This window comes from Palaemon carinicauda, chromosome 41, assembly GCF_036898095.1.
Source record: "Palaemon carinicauda isolate YSFRI2023 chromosome 41, ASM3689809v2, whole genome shotgun sequence".
Taxonomy (NCBI): domain Eukaryota; kingdom Metazoa; phylum Arthropoda; class Malacostraca; order Decapoda; family Palaemonidae; genus Palaemon; species Palaemon carinicauda.
The window spans coordinates 18,913,906-18,940,177 of record NC_090765.1 but is presented as its reverse complement, the minus strand read 5'-3'; the positions used below and the strand labels follow the sequence as shown (position 1 = coordinate 18,940,177).

The window sequence follows — 26,272 nt, the reverse complement described above, 5'->3', positions numbered from 1 at the left end:
AACTTTAATGTCAAAGCAACAGGGTGCTATTTATGTAATATGGTATGGCATTGAAGCTGTTAACAAAACATCTGTCATACTGACAAGATCCCATAGTGCCAGAGATTACAACAAAGTACTGCTAAACTTGACAAGATACACATGTAAGCTGAAAAAAGAAGATAATTGTACACCATAAAGTACAGTATTTGATAACTTGTCAGTAGGACAGGTTTCTGCATTGTTCTCTCCAATGGGAGAACCAGTGGATCTCTTACTACCTAAAACACAAATGTGCAGACTTACACAGTAATGATTATCATACGGCATTACGTAAGTGCTAAGCAGATTGATATGCAATTCCAAATCAAAGAAATTGTCAAGAAAAGGAGAAATGGTTAATAAACCATAAAGCAACTGCTGCACATAACTGAGCATGTAATCAAGTCTTGCTCCCTCCAAACCAAATTGTTAGAATTAATTAAGTGAAATATTTACAATTATACATGGCTGTAGTACAAAACTTTCATGTAACATTAGCAATTAAACCTCACAAGACAGTTATCATTCATTAACACCGAGTCCAATAATTAAGGGTAACTACATACACCCTAATCTAAATGAAATCCTACGCTAATAATTCAGTTACTGGTTGAGCTTGAAGATAGAGTCTTTTAATTGAAATTATTTTCAACTTCTCGTCAATTTAAGAGGCATTGTTGACCAAACACAGACTCCTGAAAGAATCTTTAAACATTTCCGGGCCAAAAAGCCCATTTTGAGCATGAGAGGAGGAGTCAATGCTGACCTTGAACCTGAACTTAACTGGTTATACCTACAGTAAAAGTGTTATAGTTGCTTAAACAATAAGCATAGAGATTGTGATTAATGAATGAGAACTGCCAACATTTTTCCCTATACAAATTGGTCCAAATTCACAAAATTGAATGAAAGTGCATTTAGTCTCAAAAGTTGGTGAATTTTCTAAAAAGCTGCTAAGCTAAATAATTTTTATATATATATTTATATATATATAATCCACTCTTGTTACAGAACAAGTAAATTGTCTGCTGGCCATACGGAGCAAGTCTTTTATATTCTTCTTCATGAAATATAACTAATCAACATCTATAGAACTGCTATTTTTTTTCATATCCATTAACCTTTGTAGTATTTGTATGGTGACTTGCTTTTTCAACTCTCTTGGTTTTACCCAACTATTTAAATTCACTTAAGCTCACATGCAGCTCTTTGGTATGTAGCACATTTAATAACTGTCCCTTTATGGCAGTTTCTGTGCCTATCAGTATAATATTCTATATTTTATATCTATTTTCCACTTCACCTGCATCACTATAGTCATATAAAGTATCTTCATTTCTAACACATTAAACACTAACTATATTTCAATTGCAAGGAATTGAACTCTGCTTCTCTCACAGGGATGCATTACAAGATCATCTAAAATAATTTCTTTGCTGAGACAATGTTTCTCTGTTTTTCCTCCTTTTTTATTTTCACTTCATGCCTATGTATCACAAGTACAAAAATAGACATGGCCTACATGAGATTTGGCACAAAAAACTACTATTTACATCATATACAAAAAATGGTGCAGCTATAAACACATTACAAGGTAACCATGTGCAGAAAACTTCCATGATGGACGACGGCTGTACAGTTGTACATCTCAAATGTCAGAAAGTTAATGAAACTTACAGTAATGAATGAAAGAACTGGATGAGATCATACATACACATGCATGAGGAGATGGGTAGCATACACACCGTTCCTCTCGACACTGATAAGATTATAATACACAGTCTTACAAACACTCCACGGCTATTTGTATGATAATAATAATTAAGTAAAATTATGAATGAAGGCAACAAAAATTTGCAAACCTGTCACAATACTGACTCATTCCTGAAAAGATACTCAATAAATGGAATTGGTCACTGTGGGACAAAATTTATTAATTTAATGGTAATATCCTGATATTTATACATGACTGTATTACTTTATATTATATATCTTTATGGTTATTGACATTTATATACTCTACTCCATACCAGATGGAGTTCTTATTCGTTACGTCGGTCCCAACAGTAGGTTTAATTGTCCAGACTGGAATGAGGATTCTGGGATGCACTATGAAATAAAAAAGACTTTACTATTTCTTCAAAAGTAAATACAAAATTAAGGCATTTACATTATTTGAAAGGTAACTAAAATATTGTCTATAGCAACAGCTTCAACAATTGGGCAGCGTTACTAATACTAAACCAACCCTAGTCACACACTGATCACAATGTAATATAAACCAAAATTCTCTTGTCATTTAATCCTTTCTTGAAAACTTTCAAAGCTTTCTAGAATATAACATTTCAATGCATGTGCCTTACAAACTACACACAAAAATACTAGGTTTTAGCAATTAATCATGTGAACCTCCAGCAATGTAAAGCAACACAGTTTGAAGTAGCAGCACCAGTGCATATTTTTCTGCTTGACATTCCCAAATTTTAAATTAGAATATGTTAACAGATTGAAGCAGCTGTTTCAGATTTTTCCAGTAATAGTAATAGTACAGGACATTATTCCAAATCTGACTAGACATTTTGTAGGCAAATATAGATAAATTGAAATAATTTTCCCAATTACCAACGATATCTAGTACCAACAGAATGAGGTAGGATATATCTCTTTAAAGGATATAAATACCAAGGCAATTGAAAACTGGTTTATGCACTTCCTGGATGTTGAACATTTCCACTCAATGTAATCCATACATCCACATTACTATATCTTAACCAACACATCTAAAAATGCTAAAAATCAAGCTACAGATGTACTGGCATTTATCAAGGTATCTAGATGTTGTATTTCTATGTATTCTCAAAAGTGAAGTACTATTTTGGTCACTAACTGTCAAATTTTTTTTTTAATACAGCTTAAACCTGGGTAACATTGCGGCGTTTTCTCTCTGTGCCCATAGGACTGGCAGCAACCCCACCTAATGTCAAATGGGCAGCAAGAGTTGGTTTAGGTGGTGTCGGTGGAGGTACTTTTGTTGGCCCTTGTCGAGGTCCACCTTCCCATGATACTTGTGTGGGAGTTACAGATGAAGAGGGAGGGCGAATGCTGTCACTTGCAGAGGTATCTACTTTATAGACAAGCAGAGATTCTGATGGTTGGGTTGAAACCATTGAGCCACTGTCCATTGCCAAGCTGTCTTCAATGTAATGACCATTAGGGGTGTGATAATAGAATGGATGTGGGTGTACTGGGTGAACTGGCATATAGGGCACACCAAGATCAGGATGGTGCAAAGAGAGTTCACCCTCTCCACCATCAGGAGAATCATTAGCCCGTCGTCTCTCGTGTTCAGCAAGCAATGTAGATGCAGGCCATGACTGTATTGGACTCAAAGATCGTTTACCAGTCACTTCTGCTTCTCCAACAGCTAATGCCTCTGGAGGTGGTGGTGGTGGTTTGGTGATAGAATTTGTTTCACTATCTGTCTCACAACCTGCAGGTGTTGTAGTCGCAGGTTCCATGACTTCAATTGCTTTTTTCTCCTGTTGCTGACGCTTTCTCCTTGTGATAACAACTAAATAATAAACTGTCATCATCAGTAGAACCACCAAAATTGCACAAGCAGCCCCCACTATTGCCATGATGTCTCGAGGGGTAAGAATGCTAGGCTGAGGTGTGGTTACCCCAAGTTCACCAACAGTGCCTCCCACTGGACCACCTTGGGTAGATCCCCGTGTGTTGATCTCTGTAGTTGTTGGTGGATGAGGCATGAATACCTCAACAATATTTGACCAAGGTCCAGGCTCATGTTCATGATTTACCCCTCGAATGGCAAAATAGTAAACCCCATCATGTCTTCTCCACATGGCTGTGTGACTTGATGCAGTACCAACAAAGAAGGGTTTTGACCACTCATTTGCCATTTCACCGGTTCCCTGCGATGCAGATATTGCATCCCTTGAGAACACCACTTCATAATTTGCAACTGCAAAAATAAAGTAAATTAGTGTTAAAATACTGCAGACGTAATGAAATTGGAATAAAAAAAAAGTAAGAAACTACCTCTACGGTATAGTACTAAATTATTTATGGAAGGTGGGTTTTTTGTACCATTGTAATATTTTTTTCTAAAGTGATTTTCATATTTTAAAGAGTACTTGTGAAAACCTTTTCACCAAATTTATACATATTTCATCCACTGTGTGTGGAGTTTGGTTGAGTTTAAGTGATGTGGGTGGTGATACTAAACGAAATAGACTAGTGAATACTTTAGACTATTGAAACTACATTGCAATAAAAGTCATTGTAATAGACATTAAAATTAACAACATATACATGGTATGCTATCAATCTGTAAAAAATAAACCTGTTATTATCATAAAAAAAAAAAGGCTGGATAATATTTCAATGAAACTCTCCTGATGTTCATAATTGTTCTCTCACAAAACCTGGTTTTATATGGTTTACCCTAAAACTAATAATTTCCAGGTTTCTTTCCTTTCAATAGACATGGGCCTCTTTTCCAGTATTGATTGGGACACTGGTGGTTAATGGCAAAACCTCTGCTTGGATACACCTCGGATGCTTTGTGTTGAGTTCTCGTTGACCTTCTTTTAGAAAGTTATCATTGTTAACCCCTTCCTGATTGTAGTGTTCGTCATTCAGCATATTAGATTTGTCAGTTGTTCCAAGAGAGTTATTTATGGGCAATCATGATCCACATTCTCTGTGGTTTGTGCCAGGGCAATATTTTAGTTTATAATAAACATTGTGAAGAATATATAGTAGTCTACATAAGGAAAATTGAAAGTTGTGTATATGTAGAAATGCTCAACAGTTTCGCCCGCCAATGGACCTCTTCTTGGAGCGTTTATTATACAATAATATAATAAACGCTCCAAGAAGAGGTCCATTGGCGGGCGAAATTGTTGAGCATTTCTACATATACACAACTTTCAATTTTCCTTATGTAGACTACTATATATTGACTTATCTTCGTGCTGAGGAAGATTACATCTGTAATTGTGAAGAATGTGCATCTCTTACTGTTCCCTCTTATGAAAAGGTATTTTCAGATGGTAGCTGACCATGTTAAGTTCCAGATGTAGAAGGAAATTTGTTTAGTTCAGGGGAAAATCCAAAGAAGACTAGGCTAGTTGATTACAGTGTGGATAGTGCCTCTAGCTATTAATCAACTTTAAGGGTCTGATAGTGTCGAACTTTTTAAGCTCTTTACCTCTTTTTCTTTATTTGTTAATATAAGAAAACTATAATCCTCAGGCAAAACTAATGGTTCTAAACTAACCGTGTTTTGAATTGTAGGCTAACTCTCAAGTTTTGTCATGCGCTTCTAGTTGACCATTCATTAAAGGTTTTGATGGTACACAGTGCATGATGATGTCGATCGGCTTTACACAAGCCTTGTACTATTGTGCAAAACAGGTCTACTCTTCTACTCTTTAACCACCACCAGATTCAGATACATGACCGAGCTGGTAGATTGTATCCTAATATCCTTTCTTTTTGTGAAGTAAGCACTCATAATCAACCACTGCATACCTGTATTAATGGCGTGAAATATTGTATGGTTCCTGAAGAATAGGAGGGAAAAATTTTAGATAAATCTTAAGCTTCTAAGGGAGTGGAACAGTAGCTTTCTGTTTTGGATGGCCATGAACATCGGTTTAATGTAGGCTTGGCCTTTAGCGCATCTCGAGTTTTTCCCTTCAACATTATTAGTATCTACTGCCGAAACAGAGACTATTGCCTTGTGAAGGTGCAGAAGTTACCTTTACTGAATAAGTAAACAAAAGGAAAAGCCTTAAGTTCCCTATTTGTTGTTTTCACCAGGCAAGGAAGATTGAAATAAGGACTCCAACGAATTATCTCCATTTCAGTCTCTTTAAGGAAACGTATTGCTGAAAGGTATGCAAGGTAAATTCTGATAATTCCTACTCTTCTAAGTCGTCTTCTCTTGATACCGCCTGTAAAGTGACTTACTCTCTTCAGTTTTCTCAAGTTATTGTAGATGGGTCATGAGTTATTAAATTGAAAGAAAAGCTTGTAATTATGCTTTTCATTAAGTGTTTCAACCTTTTCTCCTAGAAAAACAGTCGGTGATCAGTATATAGAGTTAATTACCTAACTATTTTATATTTTATTTATTTATTTAGAATATTTTTATATACATGTAGAATCTTATATTAATTGTTATTAAACCAAATCTAGTTTAGTCTCTTGAACTTAGTGTTGATGTTAATTAAAAAAAAAATCTTGAAATACCTGTATATATATGTATAGAAGAGAAGTTTGTAAGTCATCAGGATGTTTATTTTAGATTACCTAACTTTAGATAAAACTATTTCAGAGGGATCTTCGAAAATGCAGCAGCTCTTGTGAAGTTTGTGGTTAAGTGTAAGGAACAAGTGTTTTCCCTCTGTGTTTGGGACTGTCTGGTATGTAGAAACATTTTTATTTTTTCCCTGTTTTGGTACCTACTGTAATATTTGATAAGGTTAGAGTAAATATCGTGGCACAAGGACTTGGTAATGCTTTGAGGTTACTTTCTCGTAACCCCTCCCCCATATTTCACTATTGCCCTATAGATGTTACGTCCAAAATTTATCTCCTCCAAGAGGTTAGATTCGTAATGGGCCGTCAGGATTTTGCTTCTAATAAGCATTCCAGCCGAAATGATAACAGAACCCATCATACTTGTTGGAGATTACTATAATGGTCTTCCCTAACAAATCCCTGTAAGGAGGAAGGCTTTCCCACTTTTATCATATATGGGAAGAAAGTCTTGAGGAGTGGATGCTATCCATTGTCAAAGGGCTATTGAATCTTTGTTTTCCAATCCTTCCTTGGGGGAACCAATGCCCTTTAACAATTCAACAAAATATATAAAACAATGCTACTGCAGTAGAATGTCAGAGGTCTTGAATCTGTCTCCAGGGTTCACAATAGTCCAAAGTTGGGAGGTTGGAGACAGATTCCAGATGTTTCAATTCTAAATAGATTTACAGTTCTCACGAAGTTTGCAGTGGAAATACCGTTAAAAATCCTAGGGATAGTAAGGAAGAGAGACTGGATGCTTTCGATACTCAACATATGCCTACTTTTGGGCTCAAGAGATGTTGCTGGTAATAGGAAAACTTTTGTGTTCATTCAGAAATGGTGAACAAGGTTGGAATCCTTTATTTCCAATAGCAGAAGTTCTATTGGCGTTGGTATTTAAGGGTAGTTCAGTAATCCTTTTACCTTTGTTTATTCCAGGAAAGTTGAACATCTTGGAAGATCAGTTGATCAAAAAAAAAAATCTTCCTAACAAATGGTCTCTGCATTCATTACTGTCGGTCTAGAGATTCAGTATTGGTGGGTCAAGCCAAACATGGACAAGTTTCCGACATGGCTTAACAAGGAGGAGGTGTTTTCCTCATCAGTTACAGATCCTCTAGCATGGATGGTAGATGCCCTGTTACAGGACTGTCTGAATTTAGATCTGTTTGCATTTCCTCCTTTTTCTAGGATTCAAGCTGTAATGAACAAGTTCACAATGGGTTTGAACAGCAGAGGGACCCTTTTTTGGGGGTAAAGAGTCTGGTTCACAAATCTTTGACCTCTGGTTTCGTGATTGGTACACCCAAACTCAAATGCGCTACATCCAACAGCATGGAGACTATCCGCCATACATATTTTCTGAGACAATTTTAGAATATTTTTATATACATGTAGAATCTTATATTAATTGTTATTGAATCAGATCTAGTTTAGTCTCTTGAACTTAGTGTTGTATGTTGATTAAAAAAAAAAAAAAATCTTGAAATACCTGTATATACTATACTTTATAAAAGAGAAGTTTGTAAGTTATCAGGATGTTTATATTAGATTACTTAAATTTAGATAAAACTATTTCAAGAGGGATCTTCCGAAAATGCAGCAGCTCTTGTGAAGTTTGTGGTTAAGTGCAGAGAACAAGGGTTTTCCTCTGTGGTTGGGACTGTCTGGTATGTAGAAACATTTTTATTTTTTCCCTGTTTTGGTACCTACTGTATATTTGATAAGGTTAGAGTAAATATTGTGGCACAAGGACTTGGTAATGCTTTGAGATTACTTTCTCGTAACCCCTCCCCCATATTTCACTATTGCGGTATGGATGTTACGTCCAAAATTTATCTCCTCCAAGAGGTTAGATTCGTAATGGGCCGTCAGGATTTTGCTTCTAATAAGCATTCCAGCCGAAATGATAACAGAACCCATCATACTTGTAGGAGATTACTATAATGGTCTTCCCTAACAAATCCCTGTAAGGAGGAAGGCTTTCCCACTTTTATCATATATGGGAAGAAAGTCTTGAGGAGTGGATGCTATCCATTGTCAAAGGGCTATTGAATCTTTGTTTTCCAATCCTTCCTTGGGGGAACCAATGCCCTTTAACAATTCAACAAAATATATAAAACAATGCTACTGCAGGAGAATGTCAGAGGTCTTGAATCGGTCTCCAGGGTTCACAATACAGTAGTCCAGAGTTGGAAGATTGGAGACAGATTCCAGATGTTTCAATTCTAAATAGATTTACAGTTCTCACGAAGTTTTCAGTGGAAATACGGTTAAAAATCCTAGGGATAGTAAGGAAGAGAGACTGAATGCTTTCGATACTCAACATATGCCTACTTTCGGGCTCAAGAATTGTTGCTGGTAATGGGAAAACTTTCGTGTTCATTCAGAAATGGTGAACAAGGTTGGAATTCTTATTTCCAATAGCAGAAGTTCTATTGGCGTGGGTATTTAAGGGTAGTTCAGTAATCCTTTTACCTTTTGTTTATTCTAGGAAAGTTGAACATCCTGGAAGATCAGTTGAGCAAAAAAAAAAAAAAAATCTTCCAAACAAATGGTCTCTGCATTCATTACTGTCGGTCTAGAGATTCAGAATTGGTGGGTCAAGCCAAACATGGACATGTTTCCGACATGGCTTAGCAAGGCGTTTTCCTCATCAGTTCCAGATCCTCTAGCATTGATGGTAGATGCCCTGTTACAGGACTGTCTGAATTTAGATCTGTTTGCATTTCCTCCTTTTTCTAGGATTCAAGCTAAATTATTGTTTTTTGTTCTTTTTTAGAAAGGAAACTGTCCATCTCTGATATTTAATAGCTATAAATCCATTTATTCACTTTGGTTATTATTGTAGATGCACAGTGTTTAGGTATTTTGATATTGAGAAACCTGCAGTTGTCAGAATTTGTTGAAGTCTAGATTGTAGGTTTACAATATTTAGAGTTTTTAATTTGAAATTTTGAAATAACTTTATTAAAAGATTTCACAACTATAAGACACACTTCCTGCTAGCTTTAGCATCAGCTAAACACCTTGATGAACTACAAGCTCTCTTGGATAATGTCGATTTTAGAGAAAATGACTGATTTTAAGGCAAAGGGTTTGCCCAACTATATCCCTCTTTGGAAAAGAAAGTATTTTGTTATATGTCCGAGAATAGATTACTATTAACTGTTAGAGCTGTTAAGTGTTATTTTGACAACACTAAACATATCTGGGGGATTTCGACGAAACTAAACATTTTGGGGGAAAGGTTGTTGATTTTATTAGCTTGGGTTAGGATTTAGAATCTTCTTGACAAAAGTACTATGCCATTTCCTTTTAAAAGGTTAGTCACAGAGGCTCACATAGAATTGGATTAAAGTTAAGTAAAATATTTGAAGGTTAGGATTTTTACATCTACATCTCATTTTTCTAGGAATCTTTCTTTGGCAAAAGTCTTAGCGGCTACTCACAATGGTGTAGCCAAGGAAGTTTTTCCATAGCACTATTTTATAAACATTGTTTGTTTATCAAGATTGCTGGGATTTAGGTGCTGTGTAGTAGCTGAGAGAATATTGTTATTAGATTTTTTCTTTTGAAAATACTGTGTTGGGTAATATATAAAATTATTTTGTTTAATAGTAGGGTTGTATGGGAACATAATCTGGAAGCACGAGTTATAAGCATTTTACTTGGCGAAGACCGGTTACTGTGGCACCAGGCTAAGAGTTAATAGCCTTTGGTAATGTACTAGATATGTTTATTATTTTAGGACTACATTTCCTATATCTTTGCCTCACTAACCACCTCCCACCTCCATCAAGAGTGTACGTCAGCATTATGAACATCAAGAGACCTTCATGGAAATAAATAGCATTATGATATTTAAATTTATCATTTCTATACTTGTAGACCTACTGTACTTCCTGGATGTTCATATACAGTATACATGCCCACCCTACTCCCCACTGACTAGTGATGTTAAAAAGATAGATTTAATTTTAATTAAAGATTGTAAAAAAAAAAACCTGCAGTGTACATGTACTTAATTATGAGCTTATTGCCATTAACAGTCAGATTCTGTCTCTTATGGAGAAATGCATAGAAATAACATATTTCATTATTAAAATTCCATTTGTTCATATCCAAATTTATTAAGCTATTCATTGCATTTTTGTTTGGAAGTAAGTCATAAGAGTTGCATAGTGCTGAATGTATATAGGAGGGTTAACTTTGGTAAATTAAACTAATATATATAGGAAAGAAATTACTCAAAAATTATTTATAAATAGATTTGTATTAATAGTGGGCTGGTTTGATATTAAAATTGACATTTTATCACTTGAAATTAACCTAAATCCAAACTTTATTTCAGATATGCCATTACATATTAAAGAAGAGCAAGCAAGCTTCTAACAACTCATATTTCAACCTGTAATAAATAAAGAAATCTTGAACTCAAGAAGCTGGCTGATAGAAAAACATATATTTTTGCCGTCTCAGAAAAAGGTTTGTTTAATGTTTATTTTTTGTACAAAATAAACTCTTGAAGCATATGTTATGTATCAAAAAAATGATTTTAACTTGGAAAGTTTTACCTGGGTTACCTAACTAATGAAATCATTTTTATGCAGTTAAAAAATTTGTATTTTTGTAGATGGAATTCATTGTCTTAAAAGTCAAGTGTTAAAGAAAAATGGATAAAGTATATACAGAGACCTAACATTTATTTTCTAGGGGTTACTTTTGATATACTGTAGAGTAGTTTGCTTCAATTGTGCTTACATTGTCATTGAGAGTGGGCTAAGGCAATAGTTTTTTTTTTTTTTTTTATGAAACAAAATGCAACTCAAACACTTCTTATATCCAATGGTATTTAAATTTAGGAAACAAAATGCCTTTTAAAATATTAAATATACATTAATGGTTTTTGCATGTATGCACTAAAGTGCCTTTTAAAATATATTCATATAATTCATAGCTCATAGGCCCCTGAAAATAATGTTAGCAAAAGTTAGAAGTTCATAACTGTTTGGTATTTAAATGACAGATCAAAAGAATAATAATTATATTTATAAGAATGTTTTAGTTTACAACAAACTTAAAAATTTATTCAATACCACTTGACTGAATTCACTTTTTGCAGATCATCTTCTACACTAACAATATTAATAATGGTCATATAGACAATACATTGCTTATTTAATACTGTACAAAAATGATCTAAAGCTTAGCAAGATTATTCCGGCCATAGGGTAATTAATCTTTCTTCGAATATTATGGAAGTTTTGTGTAATTTTACAGTTATTTCTGATGAACAATGATTTTGTGAAATTTTACATGCAATTATTACTGTAATTTCAGAATTGAATCTTTATTTGTTCACCTAAACATGTTTAAATTTTATAAATTTAAATATCTAACTTGGAAATACAGTATTGTAAGGCAATTTGTTTCTACACAAATACAAACTATCACATCCTTTTTACTTATAGGAGATGAAAACAGTGCAAGCTGGGAACATGGCAGTTAAATTGCTGGTAGAGGGGGAGGCAACCGCTCCAACCATTTCACAGCTCTTCACTTTGATTTTAGACATTTGAGAGTGTAGACATGCACTGCAAGTCTGGAACGTTTGGTAAATTTTACTATTCTTTTTTTGCTTTTTCTTTCCAGTTTTGCTTGTTTGAATGATTACTTCCAACCATGCCTATTATGTGGATATGCCAAGAGGAACTACTGCCAAAGACCTGCAGTACCTTCACGACTGGTATTGACGAAGATCCTCTTATGGTTTTACTGGTCTTGCAGTAGTCATAGGCATGTAGGGAGGCCTCATCGTGAGTGGAGTGTAGGTAGTCGCCATCCTTCCAATGGGTGAAGTTCAGCAGGAGGAAGAAGACTTAAGTCGAAGAGGGATTCTTCTTCTTCGGGGTCTTCCTAGAAGTCTAAAAAGTCCAGACCTTTTTTCTTCCCCCTGGACTCTTCTCTAGTAGTCTCCTCCAGGTTGTTGCAGAAGGAAGACAACTTATGACCTTCATTCAGCATTCAAAATCCCCATCCGAGAAAAAGCTATAATGTTTCCTGGCCTCGAAGCATTTGGAGTAGGACATAGCGTCCGTTGAGTGTACCTAGAAGTTGTAGGTAGTAGTTCCCCCAATCTGTAGCATTCGCTGCAGAAAGGTTTCCTCCTCCACCTCTTGAGTGTCTTAGAAGGGTTTTGTAGGGGCTGTTGCCCTTCTTCTAACTTCTCCTTGTGAGCATTCTTGCTTACCAGAACACTTAAAGGCTAGAAGTCAATCTCCTAGCAAGTTGCAAGGCTTCCTCCGTGGAGGTTGATTGCAAACTGTCTTGCAGATGGTCATCTTTCAGATCGTCCAGTCGATCTTCTAGAACTCTGGAGAGTGTATTGCCTTCATGCTCTAAGTGCAGAGACCACTCCCATCATTGCTCCTGGTATCATAGTCCTAGTGCTTCTTCAGCTCGTTGTTCTGATCATCAACCTTTTTGAGCTTCAATCAAGTGCTCTTCAGTAGTCTTATGGACTGCCAAGCAGGTCTTGCAAGTGGTGCCACCTTTCTTTTAGCTTCTATCTGGATAGGCGCTTCACAGTTCTCTGTTCAGACACCAACCACCGCAGTCCAGCAAGGCTTTCTCCATTGCAATCCAGCAGAGTCTCGCTATGTAAAGCCTCTCCTTCGTACTTTAGTTAAGCCATCGCTATAGATATCCAGTATAATTGGCATTGCAATCCAGCAGAGTAAGCTCCCCTTTCTAGAGCCTCAATATTCCACTCTTAAGAAAGCTTCACCATCGTAGTTCAAAATGGCCTTGCCACCATGGTCCAATGGGGTCTGTACCGAGTTTGCCTGATGTTCATATATATGCTTGCCCACCCTCCTCCTCACTGACTAATGATGATATTAGAGATTTAGTTTTGACTTTACTGATTAAAAAGAAAAGCATCAGTGGTGTACTAAATCTGAGATTATTGCCATTAACTGCAAGATTGCTTAATACTGTGCTAGAGGCCTAAGCCTATTGGGAAAATTGAAAAGATTTTAGTGTTGATATCAATAAAGAAACAGTTAGGGAGAAAAATATAGAAATGATTTAATAATGTGAAAAATTCATTATTAAAATTTAATTTATACCAAAATTTATGTACTGTATTGAAAAGTATGAAAAATATTTTTTTTTTATTAACTAGGAAAAATTTAACATGGCACCTAGCTAAATAAATAATTTTTATGTAAACAAAATAAAAAAAATATATTTGGTGTTGTTGATGGAAATGATGTTGTTGATGGAAATGACTTAATGTTATAAGATATTTTTGTATTTTCTTCTTTAAATTTTTTAATCTACTTAGTTATAAAAGAAAAATGGGTTATACAGAGGCCTAACATTATTTTCTTGTGATATACTTTATAGTATAGTTTGCCTTGATCAGGTCATTCATTGGGAGAAAGGCTAAAAATAAGGTAAAAATCGTTTTGTATGTATGAAACAAAATGCAACTTAAATAATTCTTATTTATATTTAATATAGTATTTATGTGTATAAAAACAAAATGCTTTAATGCTTTTTATAATATTCAATACTGTTAACGTAAGTAAATGTTGACATTTGTTGTAAACTGTTTGCTATTAAATTACAGGTCAAAAAGTAATAATTATATATTCATTGATAAGAATATTTATTTTGTTAAACTTTTATGGTAAAATCTAAAGGACAGCAAACTTAATTTGATTTAATACCACTTGACTAGTATAACTTTTTGACAGGTTTTTACCCTCTTCACAAACTATTTTATTTAATAAAATTTAGTCATTGTATTATAAAAATATTAATTGTCATTCATATAGAGACAAATAAACTTTATAATGTACAAATAACCTAATGATGGTATTTTGAGTAATTTTCAATCATTTACATAATGATGGTATTTTGTGTAATTTACAATCATATTTCTGATGAACAATGATTTTGTGAAATTTTACATGAAATTGTTATTGTAATTTCACAATTGAATATTTATTGCTTTTCTAAACATGTTGAAATTGTAATTCAAATTGGAAATACAAATACAGTATTGCAAGGTAATTTGCTTCTATACAAAATACAAACCATAGTTCTTTACTTATTGATGGTAAGTGGACCATGGCAGTTAAAATCATTACCAGTGTGTAAACTACCTGCTGGTAGAGGTGAGGTAACCCACCCCAACCAGTTCGCAGCTCTTCACTTTGATTTCAGCCATCTGAGATTGTTTTAGTTTTTCTTTCCACCTTTGCATCTGTGAATGATTTACATACGACCATGCCCATTATGTGGACATGCCAAGGGATACCGCCAAAGACCTGTAGTACCTTCATGAGTGGTAGTACCTTCATGAGTGGTATTGAGGTAGATACTCATATGGTTTTGCTAGTCTAGTGTTTAGGGAAGGCAGTAGCTCCCCTCCCAGGCGGTGAAATTTGACTGGAGGAAGATGAAGCCAAAGAGGGATTCTTCATCTTTAGAAATCTACCTATAAATCATAGAAGTCTAGGCCTGCTTTATTCTTTGTTGTGGCCTGTTGGTAAACATCCTTGCCTGGTGATCATCAGATGGGGGTTAAGTCCTGCTCCAACACGTTAGTTCCTTCGGTTGCTGCAACCTCACCATCCTTGTGAGCCAGGGGCCTATAACTCATCTTCAGTCATCAGAAGCCATTACCTGGCATTACTAGCTTGGGTGGAGAGGGGCTGGGGCGCTGATCATATGTATATATATGATCAGTCTCTTGCCTCTGCCATTCATGAGCGCCCTTTAAAATCTTTTAAATACTACATTTCTCCACACTGACCCTCTAGTAGCCTCCTCTAGGAACTGCTCAAGTAAAAGTGATGGCACATAAACTCTCTGACAACCACAGGGGGAGGTCGCCATTTTCCCTAGTGAAATGGCACCACCACCTCCCCAGGGGAAGTTTTTGATTTTGCAGCATTGGCTCAGTATTCAAGGATCCCCGTCGGAGATGTATAACGTTGGTTCCTTGCTTCAAAATGTTTGGAGCATGACACTGTATCTATTGAGTCTACCTAGTTGTTAGTCATTCCCCCATCTGTAGCACTCGCTGCGCAAGGATGGTTTCCTCTGCCAGAGCACTCCAATACACATCAACCTCTTCACAAGTCTTCCTCTTCGCCTTCATGCTTCATAACACTGGTATCATCACTCCCAACATATAGTCCTAGTGCTTCTCCAGCTTCTTGTTGCCAATGTCACCCTTGGTGAGCTTCAATCAATCTCTCTTTGGTAGAGTTTTAGCGTGCCAAGTAGTTCGAAATGGCCTCGGCTTCATGCTCCACCAGGGCATTGCCCACCATAAAGATCCAGCACAGCAAGCTCTCACGCTCCTCTAAAGCCTCGACATCATCCTACAGGCATGCTCCCCACTTGCTCCACGTGTGCACGCTCCGGGAAGTGCTCTTTTGCGCATATGCTGAAGTTGGAGCTTTCCTATACAGTACTATCAACCTTTCTCCTTCGCAATCTAGTCAGTATTATCTGTCACACTTCTCCATTGCGCTCCGCTAAGCACTGCAGATGCTTCGGTGGACTTTTTAGTCAGTTGGAGAAGAATATTTTTCCCCCATCATTGTAAGCGTTCACACCCTGACCCTCCAAAAAATAAGAATGACAATAACTAACACTGCAGGCAATCATTGAGTGTATTCCATTGGCAAGAGGTGATAAGGAAAGGATCCCATCTAACCCAGCTGTTTTTCTCTCATGATCCCCTGGCTCTCCTGACCTGTCAGCTTGCTAGAAGGACAGCAACTCATTTAAGGATTCACAGTCTTCAGAGAATGGGATAGAACACCAGTCACATAGACCCATTCCAAGCAGGATGTCTCTGCTGCTATTTTCTTCAATTTTAGTTGTAAAGGTAAACTTTGGCTGCTGGCAAGGAAATATGAGGCAAGCACAGTTACACCACCTAAAAAGATAAGAGGACAAAAACATAATGGGCTCAACCTCTTCAAGAGATTTCTTTTATAGATAGCTCTCCTGTTGAGTTGTTTCGACCTCGCCCCATAGCTGCCCTTTCAAGAACTATGAAGAAAAGCGATGTCCAGAGACTTGTCCCTCTTCTCTGGATGTTCCCCTTAGAAAGCCAAGTACCTTTCACAAGTAGAGCCTGTTTGTCGACAGCTCTGCAGGTCTTTACAAGGATGTTGAGCAGGGCCCCACGCCAACAGAGCAGGGCCCCACGCCAACAGAATCAGGCTGCTTAGCTACCTGGACAACTGGTTGATTCTTGCAGAAATAATGGAAACCCCATTAGTACTTAAGGTGGGTGGGGTCATAAATCGAGAGAAGTCCAATTACCCCGCAAAGGCTGGTCTACTTTTGTACCGTCACAGGACAGAATTTCCTCAGATATGTTGTCGCTGGATCCTCAGACTTCTGTTGTCACTGGAGCGGCTAGTTTCCAGGGGCTGACTATGCTCAAAGATTACTTCAATGGCAACTAAAGTCATTGTGGTCTTAACATCTAGTGACAGTTGGGAAAGCCACCAAGGAAGACAGTTGGGAAGGCCACCAAGGAAGATCTCAAATGGTGTCAGTAAGGCAAATATTCAGAGGGGAATTCTCTTGGCATCTTCTCAGAGTTTCATCTGTTTATAATTGCATCAAGAGGAGGACAAGGAGCTCACCTAGGTCAGCAGAATGGGAACTTGATCAGAGTAAGACTGAAAAAATTCACATCAACATCTTTGAACTAAACGGCAGCACTACTGGGCCCTTCAAGAATTTTGCCCTCTTCTCAAAGAAACATTGGTGTTGAAGAGTAACACCACCGTAATATCCTACAACCATAAACAAGGAGGAGCTATGTCCCTCCAACTGTGTCAACTAGCAGTGGTAAAGGATAGGTAGGTGGATGCCAACTATATTCCTCGTAACCTAGTTTATTCCGGGGAAGCAGATGGTCATTATGTCCTCGGGTAGTAAATAGAGCACTTAACTTTGTGGGATACTGTGTCAATATGACAAATTTGGAAGTAATATGTAATTTTCCTGATGATAGAAACCTGGAGCTATTTATAGCCAATATTACTTTTGGCAAACTTGAAAGACAAGTCATGAGAATTTTAGCAACTGATAACCACCCCAACCGCTAAATAGCTGGAGGGTGGGGATAGTTGGCTCCAAGCTCACTCAAACACCTGGGCTGAACACCCACTTTGCTTTCGGGCAGGACTTGTTGGGGGACAGGGCTAGCAGGCCAATTTGTATAAGTAGCTCAAGGTTTGTATAGTTATGAAAAATACAAATTACTTCCAAATTTGTCATCTGTTTCATCACTAAATTTCAAACCTTTGCTAATTAAAGGGGAGATGTGACTTTCCTCGTAGGATGAAGGAAGTCAAAGCCAATTAGCCTTGGCACATGAGCCGGAGTTTTCTCAACACAGATTGTCGGCAATAAGTACTCGGCCTTGCAAAATTAGTCTTACTCTGCATGAGTAGCAGACTGCGCAAGGAGTGTGTTTGTGATCCTAGCAATGTGGCTGGTCTAGTAAAAAGAATCTTGAGTCACATTTCTCTTGCTTGCAATGAAGTGAATATTTGTTGCGTATTAATACCACGGGAGTGCCCCGCCAAAAACTGATGGAACTGTTAAAGGGTGAAGAAAGTTGTCCTCATCTATGAGAGATTTATATATAATGGTACCTTTCAGATTTGGACCACAGGCCGGAGATGTTGTGTTGCAGCATGTTAGCCCCCTCCCCCTTCCTTTGATGCATCTGAAAAGAGCAAATCTAGGGGAGGGACGAATTGATAGACCCCTTTGCAGAGGTTCTCGTCTGCCAACCACCACCCAAGGTCTGTCTGTACCTGTGGCCCTAAATGAACTAGGGTGTCCGGGAAGTCGATGGCCTGATTCCACTGGGGACTTGAGGCGCCACTGGGAGAAGGATTTTATCCTGAGGCATCGTGGGGTATTAGACGATCCAGAGACGAAAGATGGCCTGAGAGACACAGGCAGCTCTGGGCTGGATCCGAGTCAGTGGGGGGATAAATTAAATGGATGGTCCCTGGCTACTAAACAGATTGCCTTAACCTTCCAGGGTTTGGCCCCAAGCTGCAGCCACCTTATCCACCAGTTTTGCAGGCATACCCCACTGTCCACTGGTGGGAAGATTGCCTGTCTTAGCAGGATTGGACTGCCAAGTCCCATTTCCCCTTACCTTCAGAGATGGGAGGACTTTGAACCTCTATGGTTACCTCAAAGGATTTATTAGACATGTTAGGGCTCTGTAGTCTTGCGCCCCTAGTTTTTTGTCTGCAGTCTAAATATATGCTCTTTCTTGTGAGGCAGAAGTTGGGTATGGCCTTGATGTCAAGGCCTTCAGGAGGAGGAAATCCTGGTTTGACTTTCTCCACCACCCGCTCGGCGTCTTCCAGCTTGAAAAGAGAACTCCCCTCGGAAGAGGAGTGTCTCACCCTAGAAACTTCGGCATGTGGGAGTTCCAGATGGAACTCGCCCATGGGTTAATAACCTGTTGGGAGAGGAACTTTATTGTCCTAGTGCCAGACAAGAAGAAAGTGTCCATTCACCTCCAGCCACAAAATAACCTGTATGGCATACTTCACAACCCTTTCCTGGTTAATAATCTCTGAGGCCGAGTACAAGACAGAGTTCTATTATTCTCTCAAAGGGAATGATGTCCCCATCGATTGACCAAGAGGCAAAGCCAGAGGAGCCTCGTGCTGCACAAACTGCGGAGAGGAAGAAATTGTTTGGAAGGAGGCAGAGGAGCCTGTGGCTTTAATCACCACCACCTCTCTGGCACTAAAAGCTCATGAGCTTTATATCCTTGACGGGTCTTTCTCTGACCAGAGTAAAACTGCACTGGCCCTTGGGGAGTTCATTGAGTGCCATAGACCTGGTTCAAGACAGTGGCTTTACCATCTTGGAGGGCTGCCGATGGGTTTGGCAGGCTAAAATCTGCCAGAAGGCTTTTTGAGTCTACTCCTGCTATGCATGAGTTTAGTGCTACTTGTGGCAAAAGTCCTTGAAATCGAATTACTCATCCCCCTCCAAGTTCATGTCCCTAGGAGCTCCGGGGTAGATCGGCCGTTGCTGAGGCAATTCTACTGGGCTTATTAGGGGAGACTGCATCTCTTGCCAAGTTGCCATGGATGTAGGGATCACAAAAAGGTCCTTCAGCTCCCTGCGTTTGACAGGAGTTCTTCCATTATTTCTTTCATGAGATGTTGGTCCTCTGCGGAAGGAGGAATGATGTTATGCTGTGAGAGCGCTCGAGACTCCCTTGGAATTCCCTCTATCAGAGAGTTGGTAGGGGTCTGTGCTAGAAATTTTTTTGTCCTCCCTAGAGGCAGACGGCCTAATCCTCTTCCTATTCCCGTACGATTTAACCTGTGGAACCTAAAACTGCAAGGGACATGGTACTTTCCTCCTGACTCCTCTTTTGAGGTGAGAGAGGTCTCTTTGTAGGGTCAAGTACTGACAGGGAAAAAAGCTTCAGAACTCCTATGATCTGCAGGAGGAGATGTGCTGGGAAGGAGAGCCACCCAAGAATTGAGAACAGGGAATGGCCCCAACATAACTTCCCAATGAACCTGTTGAGGTTTCTTAATCTCCTTACCTGCAGGGAGGATTGGCACCAGTCTAATTGGTGATGGTGGGAAGGGGGGATTCCAGGATTTGATACTTCGAAGCAGTGGACTGCATTGGTGCATCTTTAAGTCCTTGGAGGCAGTCAGCTTTTTGGATCAATGCAAGGGGAAATGTCGAGTAGGAGAATGACAAGAGCTCTCACAGCTGGCAAGACTGGTACACGTCTCATCGAGAGAGAGGGTTTCCCTGAATAGATATTATCTCTCGTCATCTGAAAAGGAGATGGATCTGGAGACAAGTTACTGATTGGCTGGCGCATAGTGTCCAGGATGGTAGTGAAAAGGCAGGTTACACTGTATAGAGAGCAGAAGTCCAATAATCGAGATCTTCAGGAATCGTCATAATGAAAGCACGAAGGCTCAACGAGACAAAAGGCTTTAGGTCACGAAAACCGCAAGGTTTGCTGACGAGAGACAAATCATAACTTGAGAGCCCAGAGAAAATTCTGGGCACTCAGCAGTTGAGATTGGACACTTCAGAAGCAAAAGAGCCCTAGGTCTAGTGCTCTTGGAGGCAAAGGGGCCCTTAAATAGTGCCCTCAGAGAGAGTGATGAAGCATTAGGTGCTTTAGCCTCAGAAGAGCAAGCAGGACATGTATTCATCAAGTAGTGCACGCACTGAATGGTGAGGAGCCTTCCCTACCAAGAGTGTATGAATGTGACAGGGCATCTTGGGACTCAAACAAGAAGTCACTTGTCTGTATTCCTTGTTGCGTAGATGCATTGGAAGGTCTCGACACATGGTCAGATCTAGATGTATACCAGTCTCTATGTGTATTGAGATGATGCAGGTGATAGTTGCTCTGAACCTCAAATGTCATAATGACTAGAGGAAAAAATGTCATGTCTTAATTGTGTGGTGTCTCATTAGGTGGGAAAGTGCTTGTAAGATCTAAGTGACTGATTCTGATTGAAGTGATCACATAGAGATGGATTCCAAAGAGGTTTATAAAGAAAGATAAGGTCTGATGTAGTCTTAATGCTCACTCTGCTTGTATGGACGAGTAGCTCATCGATCTTAAAGAGATCGATATGAAGTTCCACCAAGGTTAACCTTCTTACGGGCTGTCATCTTTTTAAGAGATGTTGAAAGTTTCTTTGACCTCAGGGGAAAGAGGGGGAAAGAATGCGATGCCCTTCATTTTGACTGACAGTGTACACAATTGATTCTATAAAATAGAACAGAACATTGGTACGGCACTCCCTCTCTCGCCAGTATGCAGTCTGTTACAGTCTCTCTATAGAGTTTTTTCACTGGTAGCTGCTTCTCCGGTGCAGCAGTGGTTACAACCCAAGTTCAAGAGTCAAGGGAGAGTTATATGTTGTTGTCTTCATCACACCAATCTGTAACAATGTCAATGACTTCAGGGGGTGGAAACCATGACACTGCAGTAGGAGAGGACACAGACTACTTCTCTAACAGCAAGTGAGAACAGTCTGATGGTAATCATGTTTAGAGTTTCCTCACAGATGGATAAGCAGGTGTCTTGGAGGTCCTTGCATCAGCCAACATCTCCAGAAGCATCTCCTTAAGACAGAATGCCACCAATTCTCAGGAAGGCCAAAAAAAGTCTGCAGATTCAAGTTCTTGTAGAGTTGCTATCAGATAAGTACAATAGAAGACAAACTTTTTGGGAAAGTTTAATGGGTGTTACCTTCCCCCAAGCAGGAGTCTCTTTCCTCCATCCAAATTCCTCCAAAGGATCCAAGCCCTAGAGGGAGCTGAAGAAAGGCACAACAGATATATGGGAGGAGACAAATTGTTTTTTTAGCAACAGCTAGGGCGTACCATCCCTGGCCTTCTTATTCTTGCCAAACTCCACCCACTACACAAAGTGGTCACAAATTACACTCGTCACTGCAAAAAGTCGTGCCTTTTGCTAAGGGTACGATGATGATGATGAGAATTCATGCTGACATTTAAGACTAACCTACCCCATTTTATTGCTAAGTTTACGAGGTATCTGCATGTCTGCTTGTGGCATCTCCATACATCAGTAGTACCTTACACACAAAAGTGACAAAAGATTAACACCCCCTGATGAGGCAGCAAGAAGCATGTCTGCACTGACTTGATGCCAAAATTAAAGTTTTAATTGAACGTTCCAGCTTCGCTGAAATCAAACTCCTGTTAAAGGACAAAGGTTTTCATTCATGTAAGATCAAATGTGTCTGCAATGTTAAAAACTATAATGCAAGTCTGAATCCAGCCTTAAGGGGAAAAAACAAGATGAAGAAGTGGAAGACATAAAATTTTTATACAGTATCATAATCATGTTGTAAGTCATAGAAATACACCAAAAGCAATACATTTAGATTTACAGTATATACGTAAGGAATATTTAAATACCATTATTATTATTCATGGTGTACAGAATTGTATAACAAAAATTGTATAATATATTATGTAATACTTATTAAATTCTTCAAAGGCCCTTTTTATCTTGTTTTTCTAGTCCTATCACATAACCTGGATTACTGAAGGAGCTAACAAACTCCACAATGTAAGATCTTCAAAATTCTGAATCAAGAAGTGTCCAACAAGTGGTAACTCTTTGTTAGCATAATACAGAATAACAAATGTTTAATTGCTTAAAACAAAATTCCTTTCATAAACAAACCTGTTTATAAAAGTACACAGCCTTTAGTTTAACCCGAAACTGCAAAACTCCACTGCAAAGAAATTGTTTCTCTGGGTGTTTTGCTCCTCCAGTGTGCTGTACACTTCTTTTAATATTTTTGTTCAGCAACAATAAAAGGAGAAAACAGGAGGAGAAGTAGGAATTATGAAATTCTGAACCCATCACAGCCCAGGAAGAGGACTTGAACCTTGCCACAAAGTAAAAGGAGCAAGTTCATGAACTTTAAATATTCCCAAAAAAGGGCATAGCAATAATGCAAGTGCATCATCACCGTTCGAGACGTTTTGTGGATCAAGAGAACGAAAATCTTCCTTGTCACAGATAAGTCCTGAAAAAGCTGCCAAAGGGTTTCTCTTCCTATCACTTCATAGAAGTTATGCAAAAGTTGATTGGCACCCACAGTTGCTTCGAAAAGACTAAGCATCAAAGTCTTTAAATATTTGAAAGGTTGCTCATGGGAGACAGAGCCAAGGGACAAATTGTTTAGAATAAGTCCACCTATGTGCTAAGATCAGGAGGACAAAGCAAAAGATGCTGGTCACTAACCTTAGACTTATAAATGTAAAAGGAGATACCAATCGATTACCTAGTTTTGGAGTGGAAATTATCAGAAAAAAAAATGTGCATTGACCTTAGAGGATTGCAAGTAGCAATAAAAACACGGACTTCATAATTACATATGAAAAAAAAAAATCCTCATTATTGGATTATAAGAGTTACTGGTACTGTATTCCTTTGTTGGAAGTAAAGGTCAGTCTTTGTAATTGTAATATAATAATGGTGTCCAAGCAAGGTCAAAAACAAGAGAACATAGCTCATTAACAATAATAAATATACTTTCCTGATCAACTTACAACACATTCATGCTATAATACTGTAACATTTGACCCCTGATTAATGAAGACTTTGGGTGTAAAGCCATAATAAATACTGTAAGGATGTATGAAAATGCATGTAAAATTAAGGTTTGTATTTGTGAGAGAAGCTAGGGTAATATTCAATGGACAAAAAAATTACACACCTGTTCCATGATCCCTATTGCTTCCAGGAGCTGTCCAGTAGAAAGTTATACGCTGGGTTGATGGATTTATTTCAGCCCTGAAGTCCCCTATACGAGATGGTGGGATGCTGAAAGGAGGGCTATGTCTCCCACCCACAATGTCAATGACACCCACTGTTCGAGTCCTAGAGAGCTGGCCAGTTGGACGTCCAGTTGTGTAGGGAACTATCGAACCACAGCATCTTGGCCATGCTGGAAAAAAATTTAAATTGTAATATAACAATGATTTTGGCGTATCAAGTTAAATTAAACAGTTATGAAATTATAAAACACAGTTTTCCTGTTATGTCGGGAAATATTTAAATACTGTACATAACAAAATACAGGGTTATTAACATTTTTTTTATAAGTTACTGTATTAAAAAACAAGTTATATGGTCAAATATTTACTCTTTACTAACCATGGCTGTAAGAAATGCAATATATTATTTAACTTAGGAGATAGATAGATATTCACAGCAATTTATTTAAAAAACAAAATTAAAAATGTCATGATTAAACAATCGTGCAAATCTATGGAAATTATGTAAGATGGCATGTAATTTTCAGGTATGAGCAAAGATCTACCTGTAGACCCTAATTTACTTCTGAAATTTCTCTCAAAATACTTCAGTTTTTAAGACCGCAATTTTGTAGTAACTACATCCTGATAATTCAAGCTAAATTGCAAATTTTGGGCAAAATATGCTTATATCATATAGCATATGATTGACAGGTGGTATGACAATTAAATTCTAGCTATTATAAAAATATGGAAGTGTGAAGGTTGTTAAATTTATAGCCACTTGACAAAAACAAAATCAATAGCAGTCAGATTACTGTATTAACTTGCACACAATGGCTACACCATAATGCAACCACTAAAAGTAACAAGTTTAGCAGCAGAATTTATATTCAGAGTATACTACATAGCATTTGATTTGATCCAGCTAACCAGCCATTAAAGCCAAACATAGATACCAATTTCGAAGTACTGTATGCTGACAATCCTTGACATTGGTGGCAAAGTAACTATGATACAACATTAATGAGGCAAATACTGTAGCTATTTTCTTAGAAGGTGGCCTTAATTCCATAAATGAATATTTGGAACTATTTCTTAAGTTAACGTCTTGAAAAAGAGATATTAGAACTTCAAATTTTAGAAATCACACCCCTCAGTTAATCTTATGTACCTACATTACATCCAAATATAGAAAATTAACAATTTGAAAAATGTAATGCTGTCCACAACCTGGAAAGTCAAACACAATAAACATATAACCTAATACCGACAACTGTCTGCAAAGTCAAACTTAAACGTTCATTCTTAATATAATCAACATTCTCTTTACTTATTCATCATCATCTTTCGTTTTAACAATGGAATCTCGAACAATTTGACTAATGATCTGGATTTACCTGGAGAATAAGATCTGCTCCTTGTGTACTGGATGCCAGATGAACCCATTTTAGAACTATAAGAATGATGGTTGTTAACGTAGATACCAGGCCTGGGGCTCGATGTCTGCTGGGAGGGCATGATGACCTGGGCAGTGGCATCGTTATCAGTCACGGTCAGGCTCAACGTGTACCGAGCATCGGAAGTCCCGATGGCAGGTATGTAACGAGAATATACCCCATCGTTCTTAGTGATGTCAGCATCTGTTAAAGAAGTTATTTATATCTTAAGACATATTCAAGTGAAGAATAATAATCATTAAGGAAGGGGGAGGGGGAGTAACAGGACAAGTACATTTTAAAACGATGAAAAGGCGACAGACTATTTAGCTTTAAAATGCGAGTTGAAGGTTTCCAGGCTCCTTGTTGCTCACTCCACAACATTGTTATTGTGGGCACACTACCAAATGTGCAAGTGCAAAGGGTTGCAATATGCAGAAAGTGGTTGTCATTAGTTATCTCCTATACAGACAGCACAATTAGCATATTCTTGTTTTTAACTTCCATAGCCTGTTATTAATAATATATAGAGCAATTTCCTTAGTTGGCGATTCTAATTTCCTTAATTTTATGCTATGGCTTCTAAATTTCTTGAATGCTCTACAGCCAAACAAATGCTCTTTGTATCATCTATCCCTCTGCACAACTTACAAAGCCTATAATTTTCATTCCTGTTTCTACAAATATAAGTTTTATCATATTCAATTTTGTCTTCATTACTATGACAGCTTCTTTAGTGATAAATTCACAGGAGTAATCTCTTCTATTACCATTTACAACCTCAACTGTCATTTCTTCTTTCCTTGTTCTAATTTTATTTTTAGGCAATTTACATATTTCTTTTTTAAGTTCTTGCTTTCTGTACTTTTTTTTACCTCTTCATCTATTAAACGCCAATAAGGTGTATGGTAGTTACTTGTTCAAACATTGCTTTCATGATCTTGTACACCATAGCTTCTAGCACTTTAATTTCATTCACACCTCACATCTCGCTCAATACTTGCAAACATTCTAGGTAGCCTACAACTACCGTTTCATAGATACATTTGATGAATTATGACGAATTTTATTATGTGTGGCAGCTAGAATTCCACCCC

The 26,272-nt window shown here is 37.8% G+C and overlaps 1 protein-coding gene and 1 long non-coding RNA gene across 2 annotated transcripts in view; one reads left to right on the top strand and one right to left on the bottom strand.

Moving 5' to 3' along the window:
• LOC137632258 (uncharacterized) overlaps positions 1 to 13,440 on the top strand; it is a 123,413-nt gene extending 109,973 nt beyond the window's left edge. Inside the window, exons 2-5 of the long non-coding RNA XR_011042030.1 lie at positions 6,386 to 6,473; positions 7,937 to 8,024; positions 10,709 to 10,842; positions 11,829 to 13,440. This is a non-coding gene — a long non-coding RNA (uncharacterized lncRNA). The remainder of the gene's footprint in view (positions 1 to 6,385; positions 6,474 to 7,936; positions 8,025 to 10,708; positions 10,843 to 11,828) is intronic.
• The window catches only part of LOC137632257 (calcium-activated chloride channel regulator 1-like), a 181,897-nt gene that overhangs the window by 1,395 nt on the left and 154,230 nt on the right, over positions 1 to 26,272 (bottom strand). Inside the window, exons 9-11 of the mRNA XM_068364146.1 lie at positions 25,137 to 25,379; positions 23,697 to 23,927; positions 1 to 4,003 (exon numbers count right to left, since the gene is read on the bottom strand). The exon at positions 1 to 4,003 is cut by the window's left edge and continues 1,395 nt beyond it. Coding sequence (XP_068220247.1) covers positions 2,934 to 4,003; positions 23,697 to 23,927; positions 25,137 to 25,379 — 1,544 coding nt within the window. The 3' untranslated portion in view covers positions 1 to 2,933. The remainder of the gene's footprint in view (positions 4,004 to 23,696; positions 23,928 to 25,136; positions 25,380 to 26,272) is intronic.